This window comes from Thunnus albacares, chromosome 15 (assembly GCF_914725855.1).
Source record: "Thunnus albacares chromosome 15, fThuAlb1.1, whole genome shotgun sequence".
NCBI classification, from domain to species: domain Eukaryota; kingdom Metazoa; phylum Chordata; class Actinopteri; order Scombriformes; family Scombridae; genus Thunnus; species Thunnus albacares.
Genome location: NC_058120.1, coordinates 23,047,581 through 23,069,823, shown reverse-complemented (window position 1 = coordinate 23,069,823; position 22,243 = coordinate 23,047,581). Strand labels below are relative to the sequence as shown.

Here is a 22,243-nt window from a genome sequence, read left to right as displayed (position 1 = left end):
TCATACATCATCTGTCATTCACCCAAATATTACTTATATGTGCAAAAATCATGTTATTTTGGGTTGTAGGACCACAAAGGTAATACTATTTCCATTATAAACATAATAAATCCACCACATTTTAAAGTAATAACCGTCAGTTAAACAGATTACTGTTGAGACGTATAAAGCCTGAGGAAAGGTTGGACTGTTATGTTCTTTTATATTTTCAACTGGTAAATCAATGCAACGCTAAAACTACATCTGTGAGCTATTGTCAAAAACAGAATGCAAGTAACAATTTGGATCAACAACACATAATTTATTGAGACATGGAAATCACACACTGACATATATGTCCTTCCTTTGTCTCTGTGTGGAAGGACTGGTGCACAGATACACAGATGTGCCACCTACTGGTTATTTTCCATTATAAACTCCTGATCAGAGTGGAATATAACCCACTGACGGGTGACTGCTTTATACTTCTGTGTATAAAACTATAAGATCCAGAGTATTCCTTCTTTAAATTTAACCTTAAAATGATTTCAAGGTTTTGAGTTTCTGTGGCATAAATTTAATCCACTTGTAGTTCTGAATGTGTCAAAACCAGTAGAGACCAGTACAAACATTGTACAAAGTTTAAAGTCCAACACAAGCAGAGACCAAACAAAATGCGCTCATGCCCCGGAGTTGCAGCATCTGGGATAATTGGGTCTCTGCGGCGCCTTCGCGCTCTGTCTGGTGTCCCTACGCCTCAGTCTGTTTGTTCTGCCTGCTGCGCTGCTGCTCCTGGTATTCCTTGGAGTCCTCCCAAGGACGAGGACCACGGATGTTCTTCCACTCGTCCAAATTCTTCTCCTGCAACTTCTGCAAAGAGAAACAGAACAGGAGACGAGGTTTAGTGTTCAGGATGCCAATAATTCAATTCAATTTTATTTATATAGCGCCAAATCACGACAAAAATCATCTCAGGGCACTTTTCACATAGAGCAAACATTCAATATTTAAAACCATCCATACTAGATGACTACACATCTACTAGATGATCATCACAATGATTAGTCAATTAATCAATTAGTCAATCAACAGAAAATATCAGCAACTATGAAAATTGACTAATTGTTTGTCATATTTGATGATTGCAGCTTCTCAAATGTGAAGATTTGAAGGTTTTCTTGTGTCATACATGATAGTAAACTGAATGTTTTGGGATTTTAGACAAAACATGACATTCAAAGAAGTCTAAGAAATTATAAATTATAACTAATTCAAATTTGCTTTATTGGCATTAATGTCACAACAACAATATTGGCAAATTTTTCACGATTTTCACTTCATTTTATAGACAAAATGATTATTTGAGAAATAGTGACAGATAGTGAAAATAATGGTTACTTGCAGCCTTTATCCAGACCAGAAAACGGGTTCGCTAACTGAGTGAAATTATACGGCGATACCATGAATGCAAAAGAGGAAATTATTTCAAAGTCCGTTCAGGATTCTTCTCTCTGACAGTTTACTTGATGAACTTTGACACGGCCAGATGTAGCGAATTATGACCATCTGGTATATCAAGCAGGTGAGAGCAGGAAAGAATTACAGTTTAACTGAGGTGGGTTTCTGAGGACAATACGAGTACCAACATCTAAGACTGAGGTCACTAATAATCACTGGTGCATATTCAATCAGAAATAGTTTGTGCAGATATCCTTCATCTTCAATATCGGACCAAAATTGTAAGTATTAACATTTTATTTTTGGTAGAAACCTCAGAAACTGCATTCGAATCAACATGTGCTATTAAAGAGAGGAGGGCATCTTCACATCAGCACTGAATACCTTCTGTTGAATTATTAATGAACACTATTTGACACAGGTACGTAACACTTAAGAGCAAACATTCCACCTCAGGGTCCCCGACCTCTCCGTCCTTACCCCGTACTCCTCCTCCAGTATGACCGACTGCTTCTGGACGTTCACTTTGGCCTCCAGCGCAGGATCCAGCTGAGACAGAGGAGGAAACGTAACGTGTGTGTTAAAGCTTTCTGGCTTTAGAGACTGACACGTTCACGATAATACAAAGAAAATGAAAACAAAACAAAGGCGGGAAGAGATAAAAGAAAAGACAACAAGCGAAGACGTGGAGGGGGGCCTCTTGTTTGACTGATGGGTTTGGCAGGCGGCAAAATTAAAAGCTTTTATATTTTCACTCTTCAGACTCGTACACCTGGAGGTCTGAAACAAGAGATTAAACATTCCTGACACACATATTTGAAAATGTTTAGATGAAGATTTGAGTAGGATCGAAACGTCCAGATTGAATTTTCTGGCTTAAGTGTGGAGTCGTTACCTTTTTTCATTGAGGAAAATTAAAACAACATCTTTAGCGTTGGAGGAGAAATTACAAAATAATAGAACCGGGTGAGAGATTAGAGGCTCATATACTCTTTACTTCTGACTGAAGCAGTGAGAAACATCTTCAGGCCGCGTCTCCCCCTCCTCTTCTTCTTGTATTATTTCTTTAATGTATAAATGATGACATTTGCAGAAGGGGGTGAAGCAGTTTTCCAGTCAGACCCATAAATTCGTGTGAAAAGCGAGACTTTTTCTCGCCGGTGTCAAAAGTCTTGCCTCTCCGAAACCTCGAGGGAGTATCCAATTTGCCCTGTTAACTCTGTAAATTATTCTGCTTCATTTGGCAAAAACATCACCAGGTTTTAGTAAAAAACTAAAAAAAATCTGTGTCAGAGGGTTTCCGGGAGAGAGAGAGAGAGTCGAGTCCAATGGAGCTATCTGGGTTTTGTAATTCAAATTGATTTTGCCTGAGAATAGGACTGAAATGAATCCCATTCTGAATTATTACTTTTAATGAGTTCTAATATTTCATAGCAATAATGCCGCAGTTACTCGGGTGACTGATGAGTTTCATAATTCCATGATTGATTTTTAATTAGACCTACATCACTATAGCAAATAAATAATATATATAATATTTTGAAGCCGTCAGACCGGGGCGTTAATAGACTAAGTAATTAGTATGATACCTACTATAGAGGTGTTATCAGCACATCTTCCTCTGCCACTAGTCTCAACCTCACATACAAACTGGGAGAGGTTATGAAAACTCACACAAAACCTGGACAGAGAAGAGAAGAGGCCTTGAAGTTCATCTCTGCCTCCGGGCTAAATTAAATCATTGAAGAGAGAATGCAAATTGGATCATACAGTGACTTCGCTCGCAGAGAGTGGTTTTAATGATTTAAGTGGGCAAATATCTGAGAGAACAAAATAATGGAATCTGTTGATAACAGTTCCGAGTGAGAGCCGGAGCGGCGGCGGCTTTAATCATGTGCATTTTGACGACGGTTTTAGATATTCCATGCATTAAATTACATGTGCACACACACGCTGAGCAGAGTTGAATCTTTACTCCAAGGGGTCTGAGAGGAAGAGAGGCTCAGTGTGCCGCAGGCCCCGTCAGAAGAGAGCGAGTAGTGTGTGTGTGGGCAGCTGCACAGGCTGCACAGGCATGCTGCCAGGGGCGCGATGCCCCCCTCCGCCATCGTCATCCACAGTCTAGTGCCGCCTCACATGGACAGTAATAAGGAAAGATGCCCTGCCATCTGGCTCCCACCCAGATGACATGCATCGGCATGTCACAGTAAAATAGCACAAAACAGCTACTTCCCCTCGCAGCCAGCTCATCAGATTGTAATGGCTTCTAATAAAGGGTCGGTCCTCTGTCATCTTAATGAATTGGGTCTGTCACTTAATGAATTATTAGAGCTTGTTCTCACTTCTTGCTCTTGTACTGACTCACTCTAAATGGGTTAGAAAAGCCTGTCAGTGCAGTTTGCCTGCAGTGTCTTTCTGAAATGATGGATAGGCAAAGTGTCCAATTCTGAGTTCCTTAAAAAGGAATAAATGTTTCCAAATAAATCAACCTGAACTCTGTGAGATTCAAGCACTCCTTGCAGATGTAGAAACATCTCTAAATATGTCCTATTTTTACACTGAACATTTTGGAAAAAAATCCTGACTCTCATGTGCAATTATGATTCAAACCACTGGGAGGAGTATTTGCACAAAGCCAAACAGAGACTGTTACCTCGACCCTTTTTTGTCAAGTCTCAGTGCTTTTATGTTAGTTCTTTTCACTGGTTTATGATGTAGATCTAAAAACCAACTGATCATATTTATAATAAAGAACTCTCAGTTGGATATGTAAAATATAAACATGCAACCAAAGTTAAGTACCACACACCTTTTTTCTGATCTTCTGGGCATCATACCGGATTTGTGTGAACTCTCGTAAGCCAAAGGAACCTCCAACTACCAGCAACTGAAATAACATAGAAAATACAGATGATTAGTTAAAGGTAGACTATGCAGGATTTTCCTACAATGTATAGACTCATACAAAAATAATCCCTCTCAATCATCACTTATGGCCCACTAGAAGTGTGTGACGTTGTATTTATCTGCAGAGACTCTGCCCTCTGCCTGGATTTTCTTATTATTTTGCTGTGTTTGGGATGTTTCTGGGCATCAACCTTTGGGCGGTGGGTGTGTAGCTGTCAGCCAGTAAGGCCGTATTCAGACCAAATCAGGCGATGTGGTGCACCGCCGCAGGGCTGAGCGGAGGTGTGCGAGAGTGTGGGCGTGTTTATTTGTGCTCTAGAACATAACCGCTGTGAAACAATCAGAAAATAACGTTTTATTGATCTGATTCACCAGCTTTCTCTCTACCAGCGCCCCCTCTCTTCATTCACTCTCTAGCTCGCTCAACCACAGCTGCTCTCTCTCTTTTTTTAAAATGAGTTGGGGAGCCGACAGCAAAGACTAACTTTACTTTTAACATTATCAGACAAAGAGAAATGTCCTCCCCTCCTCCTAGTAACGTCTTTGTACTCCCAACTTTGAATGCTGTGTGTTTACAAACACCAGCTGACAAATCCTGCATAATATACCTTTAACTTACTTCAATATGGAATCCACATCTTCAAAACTCTTCACACAGTCAACTTTACCAACACATTGCTGGTTACAGCTGTTCATTTTACAGAACAACTCACATGTCAATCAGAACACACTGAAATAAAAAACAGGCAACACATGATTCATCTTTTTATGTCTTTGAAGTAGTAAAATCAGTTTGTCATCTGTAGGTTTTTTTATTGTGTTTATGTTGTTTTTTTAAATTGTTGACAGTCTAAGTCTAATGTGAGTATTGATGTTTCATATTTCATAGAAATGCAGCAGGAAAGCTTATGATGGATGTTTCTCGTTTTTTGGTGGAGGGTTGATTCACTATAGATGGATTTCAATGTGGTTATGATTTAGTAAAGTGCTGTCCATATGAATACATGTTAGCTTTTGAACACATGTTTTGATTTTGAACACATGGGCTGCAGAGCCACAGAGTTTTGTTGACTGAGCTGTAGTCGTTAAATGCTTTTTATGTGAAAGTGATGCAAATGTCGTCACAGTTTGGTCTATAATTTTTGCTGTTGTGTTGACTGAGAGAAGAGTTTTGAAGATGCAGTATTGAACCATGCATGTAACCAAGCATGTGACACTGCAGAACACTTTCTTCAACAAAGTTTGGAGGAGAAACACAAAAAATGCCCAGTTTACAATGATAACCTTAACAAGTTATGCAAATTATATAAGCAAATAAGCCTGAATTATCTAAGAATATGATTATTTAGCTCATAATGCAATTCAGTTCAACAGCACCACATATTACAGCCTCCAATATGACATGGAGGTGACTCAACAGCTCTCAAAAACACTATCAACATAAAACAATCATTATAATCTTAAAGAAGGTAAGAATTATTACATCGCTGCTGTATTAGACAGTGTTTTAGTTGTAGCTACGTCTACCTAATAAACTAGCAACTGGGTGGATCTATAAATTTCCTATTGCTTTAAATGCTTTGGATATGCACAGATTTCACCAGAGCTGCAACGATTACTCGATTAATCGATTAGTGGATCAACAGAAAATGAAGTTGCCAACTATTTTGATAATCAATTAATCATTTTGAGTCATTTTTAAGAAAAAATGTCCAAATTCTCTGATTCCACCTTCTCAAATGTGAATATTTTCTAGTTTCTTTAGTCCTCAATGACAGTACACTGAACATCTTTGGGTTGTCGACTGTTGATTGTGACAAAAGACGACATTTGAGGACGTCACCTTGGGCTTTGGGAAACAGTGGTCAAGATTTTCTGGCACTTTATAGACCAAACGACTAATCGATTAATCGAGAAGATAATCGACAATGAAAATAATCATTAGTTGCAGCCGTAGACTTCACAAACAGACAAATCCTGTTGCTGATCAGCTCAGACTTAAGGTCAGTCTGACTGTGTGGAAACAAGTCAATACAGAGTCATGAATAACATTTATCACATAAGGTAAGTTCAGAAACATCAACACTTGTCACTTAATAGTGCTGTGAAACATGGCTTAACATTAACTTAGGAAAAGACAAAAATCACTGACATTATTGTGAGATCTTAGCGACCAAATTTTACTTTATATATTAACAGTAAACTGTTAAAATAACTCGCTTTGACATTTGACAGCAGCTACTTATGAAACAGCTAACTTGCTAACAGGTTTATCTCCGCTTGTTAGCCGTTAATATTCGCTTCAAAAACGTAACATCAGAGTAACTTACAAGCATGGGAATCCCATATTTGACCGTCTTGTTTTTCTGTAATGCCTTTAAGGTGAACATGACTCTTCTCTCCGGCTATAAGTCCATTTTCCTGATGTGAAAGTGAGCAGGTCACAGCCGGGATGAGGCGCTTCGCTTCCTGAATGGGTCCGACTAACTAACTTGTCCGGGATGTTGCGAAGTCACGTTCAAGGTTCCGCTGTGTGTCCGTCTCAGGATGCCAATGGGAAATGTTTTTTAAATTGTCAAAAAAGAAAATAGCTATTAAATTGTGTAGTGTCACCAACAAATGTTGTGGTAAAACCTCTGTCGTTGTTGCTTATTTCTCTTTGTGATATTTATTTTGTTTTCTCTCCTTCTCTTAGTCTTTACGAGAAGTTATGAGAAGTTGTAATTATATAGAAACTTTGCACGACTGCTCATCATTTCACATGTATAAGACATAAAGCTTTTCCTACCATTTCTGCAGTCACTTCCGTTCACACAACACGCTGCTGCATATATGACAGACCCATACAGGTGTTTTTGCCTAATTAGAGCTTTTCTCACTTGTGTGTGGGCATGCGCAGCGCTTGATCAATTTTGCTGCACCTTTTAAGGTGGTAACAAGGCAGGATCACCATCCAGGCAAAGCAGGCCTCAGAATACTCCATGTTCACTGTGACAACACCTGCATTATCCTCTAACCTTTAGACTCCATCTTGTAGAGGCCCTGAATTAAAATGTAGTTTTAAATCCCATTGATTCGGTCTGTAATGTGCTCATGTGGTGCATTTTACTTGATAAATTTTGCTTCATCAAGTTTGTCACCACAAACCTATCAGATCTTTAACTCATACATACACAATACGTGGTAACAGGTGTTAAGTAGGTGTCCACAGCTATAATTTTTTACCCCCAGTGGATTAATCTCTGGGTGTAGAAGAGAAGAGCTCTGGGTGGGGCAGTTTATAATAAAAGTTGTTCAGTGACTTCATACAATAACAAGCATAGCTCCACTAACTTGAACAGGAACAGAAGTCTAATCATCTCAAACTGTAAACATCTGGGTGTGCGTGCTGGGCCTTTCAGACATTTTATCATGTCATAGCAGAAAAACCACAGGTGTAATTAAAACCATTATTATCATTGACTGAATTCCATTTAAGTTTAACAGTCCATGCTGGTTCATTGCATGATTAACTGGGACAGTTCAGTTTCACTGAGAAAAACGCCCTGATCACATTCACACACACATTCACACAAGGAAGCTGCCCAGTACAACCGCAGTCTGACATACTGGCCACAGAGTTCCTCCAGCGGCCAGCAGGTCGGAGCAGTTGGCGTTAAGGGCCTTGCTCGAGGCCAAATGAGACAGCAAGTGCTATTTTTTCCACCCAGATTTATCCTGCCGGTCACAGGCTTGCTTCTCTAGATTCTCTTCTCTAATAATCATTATTATTTACATCTGTGCTTTTCGTGCTATGGCAGGTCACAGTCAGCTATGAAAAAGTGTATACAGCAAACGAATCACTGGAATGTCTGCACTGCGTAATAACTTATGAAGATGGAGCATGACATCACATGATCTTCACTGTTTATAGAACATCATTTGATGAGTTTCTATCCATGTTTACATAATATACTGACATTTGTGGAAACTAACGGCTGCCTTTAAGAAAGTTAAACCACATTAAGTCTGTGGTATAATTTGGAAAAAGGTCTGAAGTGATTAAAAGTTTTTGACCGGCGGAAAATGGAAAACATGCAGAAATGCTGATACGTTAACACTTACCTAAGCCTGATTTAATTGTAATCCTAAACCCCTGGAAGTCCTGACCTGAACAAAATGTCCCAAACATTTAACTCTGAAGGTCTAATACTGGTTCTCACACTGGACAGTGGTACAAAACACACACACACACACACATCCGTACATCACCACCCTCATGGTTCAAGTTTCCTGCATTTATGAGCAGCTAAGGCCAGATGTCCTCTTGATGCAGGTAATCACAAACTTTATGTATGAGTATTTCTTTCTTGTACAATAACACCAGTATGTTTAATGTGGCATTTTACCAGTATGCGATATATACAGTGTGATGATATAGGCAGTTTGTTATTATATGTGTTTCTGCATCAGAAAGTCTGTCAAAGTACATCTATTAAAACTGTAGTTGATCCCTGTAGCAAACAGAGAAAGAAGAGAAAGTATAGCAATTTTTTTCTTTATTACAACTTTTGTCTCTTATTTTCAATCAGGTGAAGAAAAATACCTTTTTTTGTTCAGTATAATAAAATATGTTAACTTTATTCATTTAATGCAGAAAAAACAATGACAACAAGAAAATAAAAACAGAAACAAACATTTTTCTCTCTCCCTCTTTGTAAACCTGGAGAGCTGCTGCATTGCGTGGGAAGCAAGTACAACGGAGACAGAGTGTGAGGGAGCGGTGGAGATGTGGGTGGAGGAGGAGGAGGAGGGGGAGGAGGAGGAGTAGGAGGAGGAGGAGACAGAGGATAATGACAAAAAAGATAAGGCCAGAGACATACAAAAAATGAGCGTAGTAGGACAGGAGTGTGGTGGTGCCGGGGCAGTCAGAGGACGTGGCAGTGGTAAGAGCAGGTAGGCTGGTGGTCCCGAGTCCGGACGACTGACAGAGTGTTCAGAGGTCGCTCTCTCCGTACAGAGCGGTAGAGAAAGACATGTAGTCGAGGGCTCCGGGCACACCGTCGGGGCCGGTGTAAGGGGCCATGCGGGCAATGCAGTAATCCGCCTGGTCTGGAGGCAGCTCCCGGCGCAGCTCGTCGGCTAAAATGTAATTCTGTCGAGGAGGAGAAAAATATTTTTAATGTGAGAATAGCAGCTCTAAATACTGTAAGCTATCAATGCTTTCACAGCTCAAAGGTGGTGAGAAGTTGGGGAAATAAAATGAGCTTAATAAAGAGAGCCGTTGCAGTAGTATGACATCTGGATTTCATATTTCTGAATATTTGATTTTTTTGAAAATTATCTTTGAATTTGAAGCTTATTCCTTTGTTCCACAGAGCTCTATTGTTGTCCGAAAACTAATAAATGGTTGACATGTTCCTTCATTACCCTGAAAACACACACACTGCAGTTTGAGTCCTGCTGGAAATACTCACTAGAGCACCAAATGTGTATAAATCCGCCACTTAAAATAGTCCCCAACAAATGCACTATTTCCACCTGTTTGAGTCAGAGTTTCTAAAAACTACAGCATTCGGCTGTTTTAGGAAATGACTGAACCGTTCTGAAAAATGAAACTATACATTTGAGGGATGTTTTTTAAGATTTACATGTTTAGTAGGAACCAGTGGGCTTGGGACTGTGTGCCACAGACGGGAAAGTTTTTGTCTCTTTTCTGCTACTCTAAAAGTATATTAAATATTCCTCTTTTTGCCAAATTGAGCTTAATCAACACAGGAAAAATCTATCCTGCATCGTCACTCTTGTTTTGTACCTTATCCCCTGCCAGGACTTTGAAGGAGGCCATGACTTGGTCGGCGGTGTCTGTGTCGGCCGTCTCGCGGGACATGAAGTCGATGAAGGCCTGGAAGGTGACGGTGCCTAACCGGTTGGGATCCACTATGCTCATGATGCGGGAGAACTCGTTGTCACCCTGGTGGCAACAGAGAACATCTGTGAAGCTCAGTCACCGTGGAGACGGTCCCCACAGCAACACACTAACAAAACCACAGCAAATCACTGACATCCTGCAAACGGAGATATAGACTGCTACAACTTACTTTGTTCATTATATAGTACGACTACATATTAAACAATTAGATTATTAGAGGTACTGTTGAGTAAAAATCATACATAATGACAATAAGTAAGATATACATACATTATTTTCTGTTTCAAATGAAATAAGTGTAAGATTTACTCATTACCACTTCCGGCTGGTTTACAGTCACCTTCTACTTGCAGATGCACATAAAGACACACAATCAAACTTCCATACTTGATGAGTGCGCATGGCTTTACCAGGTTGTAACCAATGGAGATAAGGCAGGTTTTGAAGTCTTCAGCATCCATGACTCCTGTTCTCTTCTACAAGGTCAGCGATGGACAAACGAAACCAGGAGGAAAAAAGAGAGATATAGAGAAGAAGTGGCAGGGATAGCGGAGGAAAAACCATCGGAGGAATAAAGGACGAGCAAAGAGTAGAATTTAGGAAGAGTGTCGCACCAATCCACAATATGGACGTTGCAAGGTGAGGGAAATCAGGAAGGATATTTAGACAGGAGGGAGAAGCAGTGAGGGCAGGAATAGAGGGAGAATAGGGGGAGGGAGGGAAGTATAAGGGGGAAAAAATGCGAAAGAAAGGGGAAAAAAAGAAAACTGTTAAACATCTCACCACAGAGGTTCGGCTATGATTAAGTACCTGTGCATCGTTGGCGATATCGAAGCCCAGGCTGATCAGGCAGGCCTTGAACTCCTCCGCGCCCAGAGTGCCCGAGTGGTCCTGGGGTGTGGGAGGCCAGTGCCAGGCGAGGCGTCGGGGGCCACAGGCCATGCAGCAACACATACAGCCGTGTCAGTGAAGGTGAAGGGGGAGTGGGGGTGGAGGGGAAGGGGGGTGGGAGGGAGAGGTCGGTGAGGTGGTGTTGGTGGGGGGGAGGAGGGTGGGAGTGCACCATGCACGGGGGAGGGGGGAAAGGAGGTGAGGGGGTGAAGGGAGAGGGCCATGCACGAGAGATAGAAAACAGAGAACACAGTGCATATTCATTAGGATCTGGCAGGTGAACACACGGTGGCAGCAGTGCTGCCATGCTGGGCGAGGGCATTCAGAGGCGTTAATGTGCAGTGTGGCAGGCAGACTACAGGGTCTTGGTGAGGTTATTCATATCATCGATGGCACATGTACTTGACAATACAAGATATGATCTTCTCAGATGCAAAAGCATCTCTTTACCTTTGCTTTGTACAGGCAAACGTCACGGCATATTGTTTCAAACACTTCCCACAGTGCAATCACAATCATTTTCACATGTAGTAATATAATGATGTAAATACACAGACTTGGGCAATAACTAATCATTTTCATTATCAATTGACCTAGCAATTATCTTCTCTTATTAAAATGTTTTGTTTTGCTGGACCAACAGTCCAGAACTCATAATTTAATATCATAGAAAACTAAAATAACAGAAAATATCTACATTTGAGAAGTTGAAACCAGTGGACTTTTGCCATTTTTGCTTAGAAAATTACTGAAGCAACCAATATGATCGCCTAATTGATTAACTGACTAATAATTTCAGCTCTACTGTATTTATTTTGGCTGCTGACTTATCAGTTGAGGCTCTTTTATTGATTGATAAATTTTATATACTACACCCATCACTACTCCCCAGAGCCCCTGGCAACTGACCAACAATGCAAAACCCCCAAAATATTCAATTTATACTGATAAACACTTTTAGAAGCACCAAATTCTCACATTTGAAAAGCTAAAACAGGCAAATGTCGACATTTTTGCTTGATAAATTGCTAAATCAAAGTTAAAATTTTCAACTAATTGTTTCAGCAGTTGCACAGATGGCCATTTTTCCAACAAACGAAAGTCAAAGTGAAATACTCTAAGACACCTTTCACACTTTCAAAGGGTATTAATTTTAGACATTAATGCAATACAGACTAATTTATTTGCTAACAAACTAACATTATTCATTTTTTGTCCTAATGGATCAGATTAATTTGCCACTTTTGCAAGGCTCAGCTTTCCCTCACGTGTACCGACAAACGTCAAGCTAAAAGAGCTGAAGAGCAGGACGTAATCCTAATGAAATATGAAACAAGTTCAGGTCCACAGTTGACTTTCTGTCGGCTCTGATCATCAACCTCAGGTATTGATTAACAATAGGGCAGCTCTGGAAGAATGCATGAGGTAATGGTGGGAGTCCGCGGGAGCTTGGCGGGAGAGCTGGGGGGGGGGGGGGAGGAGTGGGAGGAGAGGGAGAGGGGGCTAAAATAAAAACTCATCCATAATTGGTGCTGTTCCTGACATGTTGAACCCCGAGTATAAACTCTATGCTCCAGAGGCAGGACTTTTATAGAAACGACCATCAATGGAAAGATATTTTGTAGATATTTAGATAGATATTTTATAGCTACTCGTCCGTCTTGCTAAGTAGTCCGTTTTTTTTTATTTCATGCAGACGTTCTTGTATTTCTCAATAGAAGGATTTAGCTGCCTGATTCTAGCTGCAGTTTTCTTTTATGTGTCTAAAAGCCTCTGAGCTCTTAAAGATGAAAACTGTGTCACTGAACTGTAAGTCCCTTTTCAACCAAGGTCACTACACAGCCTGATGCATTTCACACACAAACTGTACACTCTGTTCACTCCATGTTTTCTGGTTAAAGGGTAGTTAAAGGATTAGCCACACTTCGGGCAGCATGACAGGACGTGAACAGTCCGAAACCCAGAAATGATAAATTCTCACCTCAACTTCTTTGCTTTGAGGATGAAGTCTAAATATACAAAGGACAAACTCATGGTTACATCCATCTTTAACAACATGAACCTTTTTTTTTTTTTTTTTTGGTCCTTTTCCAATCTCACTTTACAGTATGTGTATTTTGCCACAAACCAAATCCAAACAGCTGACTGTAAACGAGCGATGCACCACCCACCCTCGCTCCCTGCTGCTTTGTGTCTGCAGAGTGACTCATTACGAGTACTGACCCTGTCGAAATGGTTGAAGGAAGCCCGGAACTCATTCAGCTGCTCCTGGGTGATGCCCTTGGCGTCTCGCGTCAAGATCTGGTTCTCGATTTCATTGATGGTGCGGGCGATGGTGGTGAGTAGCTGCTCCCAGCCCACACGGATGTGCTGCAGAGGGAAGACAGACACAAAGGCAGACGAAGCTTAAGGAGGGTGAATAAGAAGGAACGGATATTAAAAGAGTTTAAGCAGGGTTTTGGTCTGGGGTAGAAGAGCAAGATGATTTACTGCATCAGGACAATGCAGATGTGTCATGGACAAAAAGTGTCCAATATCTGTATAGTTCGATTCATTATTTAAATGATTATTCACAGTAAAGCACCCTGACTGTGAGCAAAATGATCTAAACTACTGTTTTTCTTCTGTCTAGACTTTTACTGGGTAAATCATAAAAGAAAGGGTGAACAAGGCCAGAAAAAAAAATATTTGCATAAATAGATGTACAATATAATCTACTCTTTTCACCTACTGAATGCTTTGCACAGCAGCTGCTTCTATACAGACGCCTCCGTAATAGCTTTGAAAATGGGTCAGTTGACGTGCAGAATTTCAATAATAAAATTTATATTACATGTAATTATTTTGGCCAGTAAAGTGATTCTTGGCAGGCAGTGGTTTACAGCTTCCCAGCACTTGGCTGATGAGAAAAAAAGTTAATTTTGTAAATGCAACGTCAGGGAAGTTTTGAGTGTTTAATCGTAGGATTGTGACACTGTCTTTGAAAAGATTTTTTTCTGTGGGTGGTTTAACATGTTGTCTTCCATTGTTTTGCTCATTCTGGCAAACCACAACAATCTGGCACCGACGCTTCATACAAGAGAGTATAAAAAGTATTTGCTTGGTCCAGCCAAGCCAGATGGACATGTCACACAGACCGAAGTAGAAACATTCACTGGATATTAAGTAGACAAAGCAGAAATGTTGGCGGATGTGTTTAAAGCTTTGATCCAGGTTTTACCTCCATGGTGTAGTTGGTGTGCTTGTTGTCAAAGATGAGAGCTTCCTGAATGAGCTGGTGGTCTCCCTCCAGCTGGTCGATCTTTGGCTTGTAGTTGACGATGCTCTTCTCGTACTGGCGTAGGTGTGTCAGCTGGTCCTCCAGGGTGCCGTGCATCTCGATCGAGATGCGGCCGATTTCCTGCGGGGACGCACAGAGACGAAGATGCTCGGTAAAAAGGCCTGACCGGGTTTTACAAATTGGAGGACGTGATGAGAAAATACACATATTACCAAAAATTCACCATTTCTGCCTGCTGTTCATCTCTTTACTATCATCACTTTCCATTTATATGATATGGGTATAATGCACACTATCAACAGTATCTTTTGAGGAGATCTAACCTTGTCAATGCTTCCTTTACTGTAAATATAAATAACAGCCTTTTTGTGAAATTTTCAATTCATAAAATCTGGGTTTAAAAAGTTTTCATGAACCTAAATCTAATGTTCTCAACCTACAGATGACCACATAAGAGAAAACCTTAAAATCTCCAAACACTGGAGCCTAAAAGTTTAACTATTTCTTATTTTAAACATGTGCATGTCAAAAACTTACCACAGCAATGAACTGATGAGGGATTAAACTCTACAAAAAAAATGCACTGAATTATCTAAAAAAAACAAAACTGCACACAGGCCGCACTGACACCAGCGCTGCACTCGTCATCACGCTGGCCTCGTTCTGAACTTGTAACGTGGTCATTAACTTGTTGGCTCCGCTCATACTGACCTCCATCTTGGTCTGGATCCAGGGACCGATGACATTGGCCTGGTTGGCAAACTGTCTGCGCAGACGCTCGTTGTTCTGCTGCCGGGCGTGCTCCTCGATCAGAGCCTGGTCGCGCTGAGGCACCAGCTGCCGGACCTACAGCGGGCAGGCGGGAGAGTGACGGAAAACCCGCACGTGTTAATATTAATTGAATCTAATGAAGCAGGAGGAATGACATTTATAATTAACAGAGAACATTATTTGATCTTATGAAGGGTATTCTGCCTTTTTCATACCACACAATCTTCCTGGTACATTCCTCTCCGTGCCATGTTGTTCAAAAACAAATCAATAATCACACTCTTAATCCTGTTTGAGTGATGTTTGCTATAAACGACAGGCGTCAAGACTCCTGCAACACTTGTAGTATAAAGAAAAACTTTATTATGAGGGATTTCTGGCACAACCTCACCTTCACTCACTTGGTCTCATGATAAAGTTGTTCTTTGCTACTACAAGTGTTGCTGCAGTTTTGACCCCTTCAGACCTTCTCTATGCTCCTTGGTAAGAGGTGAAATTGTGCCAGAAATCCCGACTCTGCTAAAAACTACAGCTGTTTTAGAAAATGATTCAGCCTTCTTTAAAAATGAAACTAGATATTTGTGACACATTTTTAAGCATTTACGTCTTGAACAGGAACAAATGGGCTCGAGGCTTAAAGCCACTTATAGGGTAGAAAGTCAAATTTTTAAGAGATGGACAAATGCGCTGTGGGTTTTTTTATCAGGTGCGGAAAACTTGTTTTTTTCCATTTGGCCCTGGGGTTTAATTTGACCATGAGTCATGACAGCTTATACGGGCATGTTTGATTCCCTCTCAAGTTGATAAAATCTGTGTTGGGAAAGTTTATGGAAAATATTCGGCACTTTCTAAATCTCACTACAATCACGGCGCCTTGAAGCAAAGCTCTGAACACACCAGATGACTGCTGCTGGATTAGATCTTCCTTATGTAAACAGAGCAAAAAAAAAAAAACATTATGAAGAACATTATAAAGTATATTTCCTTTCTCATGATGGATTCTTATTACCTTGTCCCATTTGGCATTAATCTCCTGTGGGTTGATGGTAGTGTAGGGGTTGGTGCCAGCCATATTCACATGATAGGTCTGCACAATTTTGGCAATCTCGTTGTGGATGCCCAGGATGGCCTGGCGCTCTTTGTCTGCCTCCGGCAGCGTGGCTTTGAACTGCTCGTGGGCCGTGCTTAATCCCTGAGACACAGAACACAAATGCATGAAATGAAAAATGTAAACAACAATAACAATCAAGGCTTTTTCATTTTTACATCTGAGAGAGAATCAGTTTTCTTCCTCTTGACTCTGTGAGTTCTTCTCTGAACATCTCAGGCTTCACAAAGTGGTCAAACCTCAGTATAATAACACACATCAAAACATACATGATGATGTACGGTAATGATACTGTGCTCAGACTATTATGTATTTTATCTAAATATTATTTGTTATGGAGATTTTATAAAAGTGGCAGCTAACACAAACAAATACAGCAGTTCTTAGTTTTTTCACATGCTTTTGTACATGTGTTTATGCCTTTCTAACACTTGTATGACACTTCTAAAAGTTATATTTACATATATATATGATACTGTAAACCTACAGTACTTTCCTTAGTCTCATACTTATAACTGAGACTAGTAACATCTGTGCATCTACATAAAGGTTTTCTATGATTCTCAGCTTTACATTTGATTTAAAGTTCACAATTTTCACAGTCAGGAGTCCAAATGAACACTGACACATGTTTTTCTTGCTGTTATCATCCCCTCTGTTCATACTGACCATCAGAAGATCCCTTCATAATGTGCTTACAATGTTAAGTGACTGGGGCCAAAGTCCACAGTCCTCCTTTTGTGCAAAAATGTATCTAAAAGTTTATCTGAAGCTGATATGAGGCTTCAGCTGTCTGAGTCATATAAAGTGGATATCTGCCACATTTATAGTCTCGTTAGTAAAAAATTCCCTCTTTGTGTCTCGATGGACAGGGTTTTCCTGTTCAGCTGCAGAGGAAGGATAATAACAAAAAGAGGGAATTTGACACTAAAAAGACACTAACATTGAAATATATTAATTTAATTTGAACAATTTGGATGGCTGAAGCATCATATTAGCTTCAAATAATCCTTTAAATACATTTGTATACATACATTGTACAGAAGGAGGATTGAGGATTTTGTCCCCCATCACTTACATTAAATGTGCATTATGAAGGGATCTTCTAATGATCAATATGAACAGATTACAGCAAGAAAAAACATGTTTCAATGTTCATTATGGCACCTGACTATTGTTGAAGGACAGACTTGAAAAATTGTGACCCTACCCTTTAAATTCTCAGCAACAAATGTTCAGTACATACTGTAACCCCACAGCTGTTTACATGCTTCTTAAATCCTTTCATTGAGTAAATAAAGTCTCCTCTCTTCTCCCCCCTTGAACCTTCTCCGTGCTCACCTGTATTTCTTCAATGGTGTGGACAATAAAGGTATCCTGCAGGTCCTCCATCGCGCCCTCCATCCAGTTGTTGAATGGAGCCGCTCTTTTGGCAAACTCAAGGTACAGTTGGTCGATGGTTTCAAGCAGCTTCTCGGTTCTCTGTATAGCAGAGAGAACAAGGTTACCACACTCAGACTTTTTATTGGCCGTGAAGCTCCTGCTGGGTGAAATTTCAGGATTCACGGAGGCTTGACTACATTCAATATGTTCCAGAGAAGCTTGGGTATATAGATGGATTTGGGGGTTATATTTTTTTTTACAAATTAAAAAATCTCCAAACTTTAAAGGATTTTCAAGACCGGCAGGAAGCCTGAAAATCAAATAGTCTCTTCACAGCCTCTCACTGTGAAGGAGAACACTTTCATCTCTAAATGTGTAATTATGTCTGCTCAAACCAGCGCCAAGAAGAGCAGAGGGAATTTAAATATAGGGATAACAAAGTGAGTGATTATAGAAGCTAGAAATTTGACTCTTCAGTAAGTCGATTTTTTTTTTTTTTTTTTTCTTATCAGAGTCTCTTTCTTAACCCCGTCTCACCTGCAAAGCCTCGCTGCGTTTCTGGGTCATAGCTCCCAGTGCGTCCCACTGGTCACAAATCCGCTGGCAGCGAGCGTTTACACTGGGAGAGTCGTAGTAGTCCAGCTCACTGAGGCACAAAAAGACAAGGGAAAAAAAAACAGATACATGAGCATTACCTGGATCACATTAAAGCAGTTCATAGCTGTTTAAGCAGCTTTAAAGTGAAATGAAACTGCTGTTTTTCATTTGGCTGTTTCTGTTCCACCATCTTTCTTTAATGCACTTTATTGCCTTTATGATCCTGCTGTGACTTCAGTTTCTCATCTTTTTTTTTTTTTTTTGTAGTGTACAATGTTCTTATAAGCTCCTTGGAGTTTCTCTGATTTCCTTGTAAGTTATGTGTTTCTTTTCTTCTTTTTAAGAGAGATTTTAAGCTCAAGAGAGCGACTTTTGATGTTTTGTAATAAAAAATCCTGAAAACAATAATTAACTGAAAACACTTCAATCAACCACACAGCCAGAGATAAGAGAGATGATCAATATAACCATGTGGCAGAGCGGAGATACTGAAAATGAAAGGGGACGATAATCAATATGTGTTTCTGAATCAACTGAATGTCCTGGATGCAGAGCCCACTCTCACTCCCACTCTCAAACAGGATGTACAATAGACTGATTCCATTGTGTTGACAATGTTGATAATACCTGGCAACCTTCAACGCTTTATATCCTAATCTTTTTAGCTTTTATTGATTCATAAATGGTAGCTACACAATCTTTCTACTATCAGTGTAAAATACACATCATCATTCATGCCGGCCCCTCGTTAATCATCTCTTACTTTAGCTCCTGTGCGATGGCTGCGATCTGCTCCACGCGGTCCTGATGTGCGGCCAGGTCGCTCTCAAAGGCCTCGTGTTTCTTCAGCAGGGCCTTGATCTCTGACAGAGAGGCCGTCTCATAGTCGCGCTTCTGCAGCATGTCCTCTTTACCTGCAGAGGGAGACAGAGAAGATTCACTGGTTGAGTTTACGATAAAGAAAATTAATCTGATATAAACCTGCTTACAATAGTTGTTAAACTGTATTACAACACAGAACAATTAAATATAGCATTTTACCTAGCTAACCTCACAACAATTTAAATGTTTATGAGGTTGTAATTTCCATTGTGACCTTTACTAGTTTGCCTGAGGCACATGAGTCTAAAACAGAGACATGCAGGATGTGTGTGTGTGTGCTCTCGGACTCCTTTCAAAGTCTCAGTACCTTCAGTCCAAGCTTCATGGATGGCTGCTTTCTGGCGGAATTTCTCCGCCAGGTGGTCGAGTCTTTCCAGCCTGCGAATCTCATTGAGGAGCCACTCTTCATAGCCTTTCTCTGCTCCCTCTAGATTTCCCCACGCATTGTTAATGTCCTGCAGGAGGCAAATCAGAATGCTTGAGAATGTATTTCACCAAAAGGGAAAATCTATTTAGTTTCTTTATAAGCAAAACTCAAAAACAAGTTTCTGTCAGTTGTTCTGTGCTCTTGTATCTTTCGGGACTGTTACATATGTGCATGATCACTAAAGTTAAATTAGATGGGATTTTCAAATGCTGATAGAAGTTTTGTTAGACATCACAAAAGAAATAGGACTGTGCAGTTATTCAAAGCATATATTTGTAAAGTAAAATGACTACTAAGCAGTCATATAAAATAAATATTTAAAATATATAAGACATCAGACTTAAGGTCCAGCATCATGTATATGTACCGATATCCTAGTGCATATTTGGGCAATTCAGCTTGACATTTCAAAGGAAACAAGCAACAAAGGGAGACAAGTAAAAATGGGTTGATATGTTCTCTGGCAACATGTGCCTACATGATTAAAGCAAGCTGAGGTAACTCTTTGGCCACTCTTTGCACGAAAGCTTGCCGTGTCTTGCACAAAGGAGGTTTTTGGATCTCTTAAAGAGTCCCTGTCAAATTTAAAGAACTTTTTCATGTGAGTTTGGACTTTCACGAGTTGTCGTAACCTACCGAGACCATCTTTCCCTCTGAGGGCATAAAGGCGGGCCTGTTGCTGAGCCTCAGTTTGGTCTGCAGGGTGTTGAAGTTGATCTCCAGTTGGCACTTCTCCTGCACTTTGGGCGGCTTGTGGAGGCGGCGGTAATCTCTGAAGTCCTCCAGCTTCTGCTGCATGGCCTGCATGGTGTTCTCAGGCATGCGGTTCTCCAACCAGGGGATGGTGCGGCGGATCCACTCCAACAGCTGCAGAGGAGTCGTGATGGTGGTCGTGGAGAGTGTGTGTGTGTGTGTGTGTGTGTGTAGTCAAGGGCAAAGATAAGAGAAAGGGGATGGAGGAAAATCGAGTTCAAGGAAAAGATGAGGGCAGGGGAGGAAAATGAGAAACATGCAAATCAAAGAATAAAAAAGGAAGAATCATGGTTGACAGAGAGGAAGTGAATGAGGAATAATGGATGTATGAAATGAAGAGTCGTGTCAGCAAAAGAAGAATACAGGTTGAGATAATTGGTTAGTGGTGTGTTATTAAATTCTTGCAACCAAATGTAACTCTGAGAACATATTATGTGTGATTTAAAGGACCATATCTGTGTTTTTGCATGTTTTCTCTCATTTGTTACATTTTGTGGGTAATTTTCATTGCCGCACACCATTTTCCATAGTTTAGCAACCAACAGCTGCCCTCAAGGTGTCATTTCAATATTGTATGAAAATCATTTTTAAATATGCTTGAAAAAGGTAAACCATCACAGTGAACATTAACTGCTCTATTTTTTTTCAAATAAACAACAATGCAGCTTGAACCTGAAAGTGTTTCTAGTTGGTGCGTTCAAGTGATGGTGGCTGACATTCAAGAGTGCGATTTCAGATGTCTGAGTTTCCTACATGTACTTGAATGCACCACACAGAAGTCTTTTCAAAGCAAACCATGCCTTTGATGGATTGTTGAAAGTTATTATGATAATATGACTTCTAAGACGTAACAAAAACATTGAGAAAATGTAATGCTCACTATGATGGAAGACCAACATCAAGTCATTTTCAAGTCTCTCCATATTGTACTGACATTAACTGGAACTAAAAGCTGCCTGGATGGTAGAAAAATTACCTTTATCAATCTTAAAATCTTGTGTTTTGGAAAAATAGTCTGAAGAAAAATGATGAAAGCTGAGCTAAAACAGGCAAAAACACTGATATGGTCTCATAGGAATGACTCTTATGATACTTTTGTATGCGTAAGACTCAAAACAACAGTGATTTGCCTGGCTGCTTGTTTATCTTTATCTACCATGTCTGTGGTCTATAACCCTGCTCGGAGCACAAACATCCCCGGGGCTGGGAGGCGAGGGAGTGGCTCAGAAAAGGGGAAAAGGGAGAGAGGGAGGGAGGAGGGGGGGGTATAGGAGATGCAGGGCAATTATAGGAAAATTGGGGTGTGCTCACATCACTGGCCAGCTTCTCATAGTCCTCCATCAGCTGCTCATTCTCTTGGTTGACAGCCAGCACCTTGCAGATCCTGTTGGCCGCTGTCTCCGCCTGGATGACGGGGGCGAGGGGAGAAACAGTGTGAGACAGAACTGAATGACAGGACTTTTTTGGGCATCGTCATAAAGCTTCGGTGGTGTTCAGTCGTCTACAATGTGCATTGCATGTATATTTGGTGCAAGCTCCAGGAAATTAAAGGATATATTTGATTTATTCCTGCAATTTAACTGCAAACATCCATCCATATTGCCCACACAAGTGCCACAGAATTTCCCCCAATGAGTAATTTTAGGGATGAAGCAATAGATCAGCAAATATGCTGCAAGCAAGTAAAGACAGGGCAGCTAGCGTATGATGATATCCCTGTAACAATGTCTGGGCTTGTGTGTTGCACCATGAATGTCACCAAAATGTCCTATGATTAATAATGTAATGTCTGTTTCTGGCAGGAAGGGCTCTAGAGAGCAACATTGACACCTCAGAGACCTTAGTCTTTAACAAGGACATGTCATATTGTACCTGTTGTCAGCTGTAGGGGCACCT

At 40.5% G+C, this 22,243-nt stretch overlaps 2 protein-coding genes across 9 annotated transcripts in view; both read right to left on the bottom strand.

The window, feature by feature from the left end:
• Positions 1-697: 697 nt before the first annotated feature.
• On the bottom strand, positions 698-7,219 carry LOC122997784 (cytochrome c oxidase assembly protein COX16 homolog, mitochondrial). 3 transcript variants are annotated; one of them, XM_044374013.1, is made up of 5 exons: positions 7,133-7,219; positions 6,675-6,885; positions 4,247-4,324; positions 1,918-1,986; positions 698-849 (listed from the first exon to the last, which is right to left on the bottom strand). In XM_044374013.1, the coding sequence occupies exons 2-5, from the start codon at positions 6,732-6,734 to the stop codon at positions 730-732; spliced, it is 327 nt and encodes a 108-aa protein (XP_044229948.1). In that variant the 5' UTR covers positions 6,735-6,885; positions 7,133-7,219; the 3' UTR covers positions 698-729. The 3 variants fall into 3 exon arrangements, with proteins under 3 accessions (XP_044229948.1, XP_044229949.1, XP_044229947.1); XM_044374014.1 differs by lacking the exon at positions 6,675-6,885 and having other exon boundaries at positions 7,133-7,213; XM_044374012.1 differs by lacking the exon at positions 7,133-7,219 and having other exon boundaries at positions 6,675-7,105.
• A 1,516-nt stretch (positions 7,220-8,735) lies between these two features.
• Positions 8,736-22,243, bottom strand: part of actn1 (actinin, alpha 1) — a 58,409-nt gene continuing 44,901 nt past the window's right edge. The window contains exons 9-22 of one of the 6 annotated variants that reach the window (XM_044373998.1): positions 21,659-21,751; positions 20,231-20,461; positions 19,475-19,622; positions 19,049-19,199; positions 18,226-18,334; positions 17,647-17,787; positions 16,207-16,389; positions 15,138-15,272; positions 14,367-14,546; positions 13,370-13,516; positions 11,066-11,146; positions 10,666-10,731; positions 10,139-10,297; positions 8,736-9,478 (exon numbers count right to left, since the gene is read on the bottom strand). In XM_044373998.1, coding sequence (XP_044229933.1) covers positions 9,320-9,478; positions 10,139-10,297; positions 10,666-10,731; positions 11,066-11,146; positions 13,370-13,516; positions 14,367-14,546; positions 15,138-15,272; positions 16,207-16,389; positions 17,647-17,787; positions 18,226-18,334; positions 19,049-19,199; positions 19,475-19,622; positions 20,231-20,461; positions 21,659-21,751 — 1,983 coding nt within the window. In that variant the 3' untranslated portion in view covers positions 8,736-9,319. Of the gene's footprint in view, positions 9,479-10,138; positions 10,298-10,665; positions 10,732-11,065; positions 11,147-13,127; positions 13,156-13,369; positions 13,517-14,366; positions 14,547-15,137; positions 15,273-16,206; positions 16,390-17,646; positions 17,788-18,225; positions 18,335-19,048; positions 19,200-19,474; positions 19,623-20,230; positions 20,462-21,658; positions 21,752-22,243 lie in introns of those variants that run through there. The other 5 variants (XM_044373996.1, XM_044374001.1, XM_044373999.1 and 2 more) reach the window with 5 other exon arrangements.

What these genes read in the sequence shown, in the direction of transcription:
- LOC122997784 (XM_044374013.1), bottom strand. Translation starts at nt 6,734, where the DNA reads ATGTTCACCTTAAAGGCATTACAGAAAAACAAGACGGTCAAATATGGG. An exon ending in AATATGGGATTCCCATGCTT is followed by an intron (nt 4,325 to 6,674) that starts GTAAGTTACTCT and finishes ATGTTATTTCAG; the next exon opens with TTGCTGGTAGTTGGAGGTTC. An exon ending in CCCAGAAGATCAGAAAAAAG is followed by an intron (nt 1,987 to 4,246) that starts GTGTGTGGTACT and finishes CCTCTGTCTCAG; the next exon opens with CTGGATCCTGCGCTGGAGGC.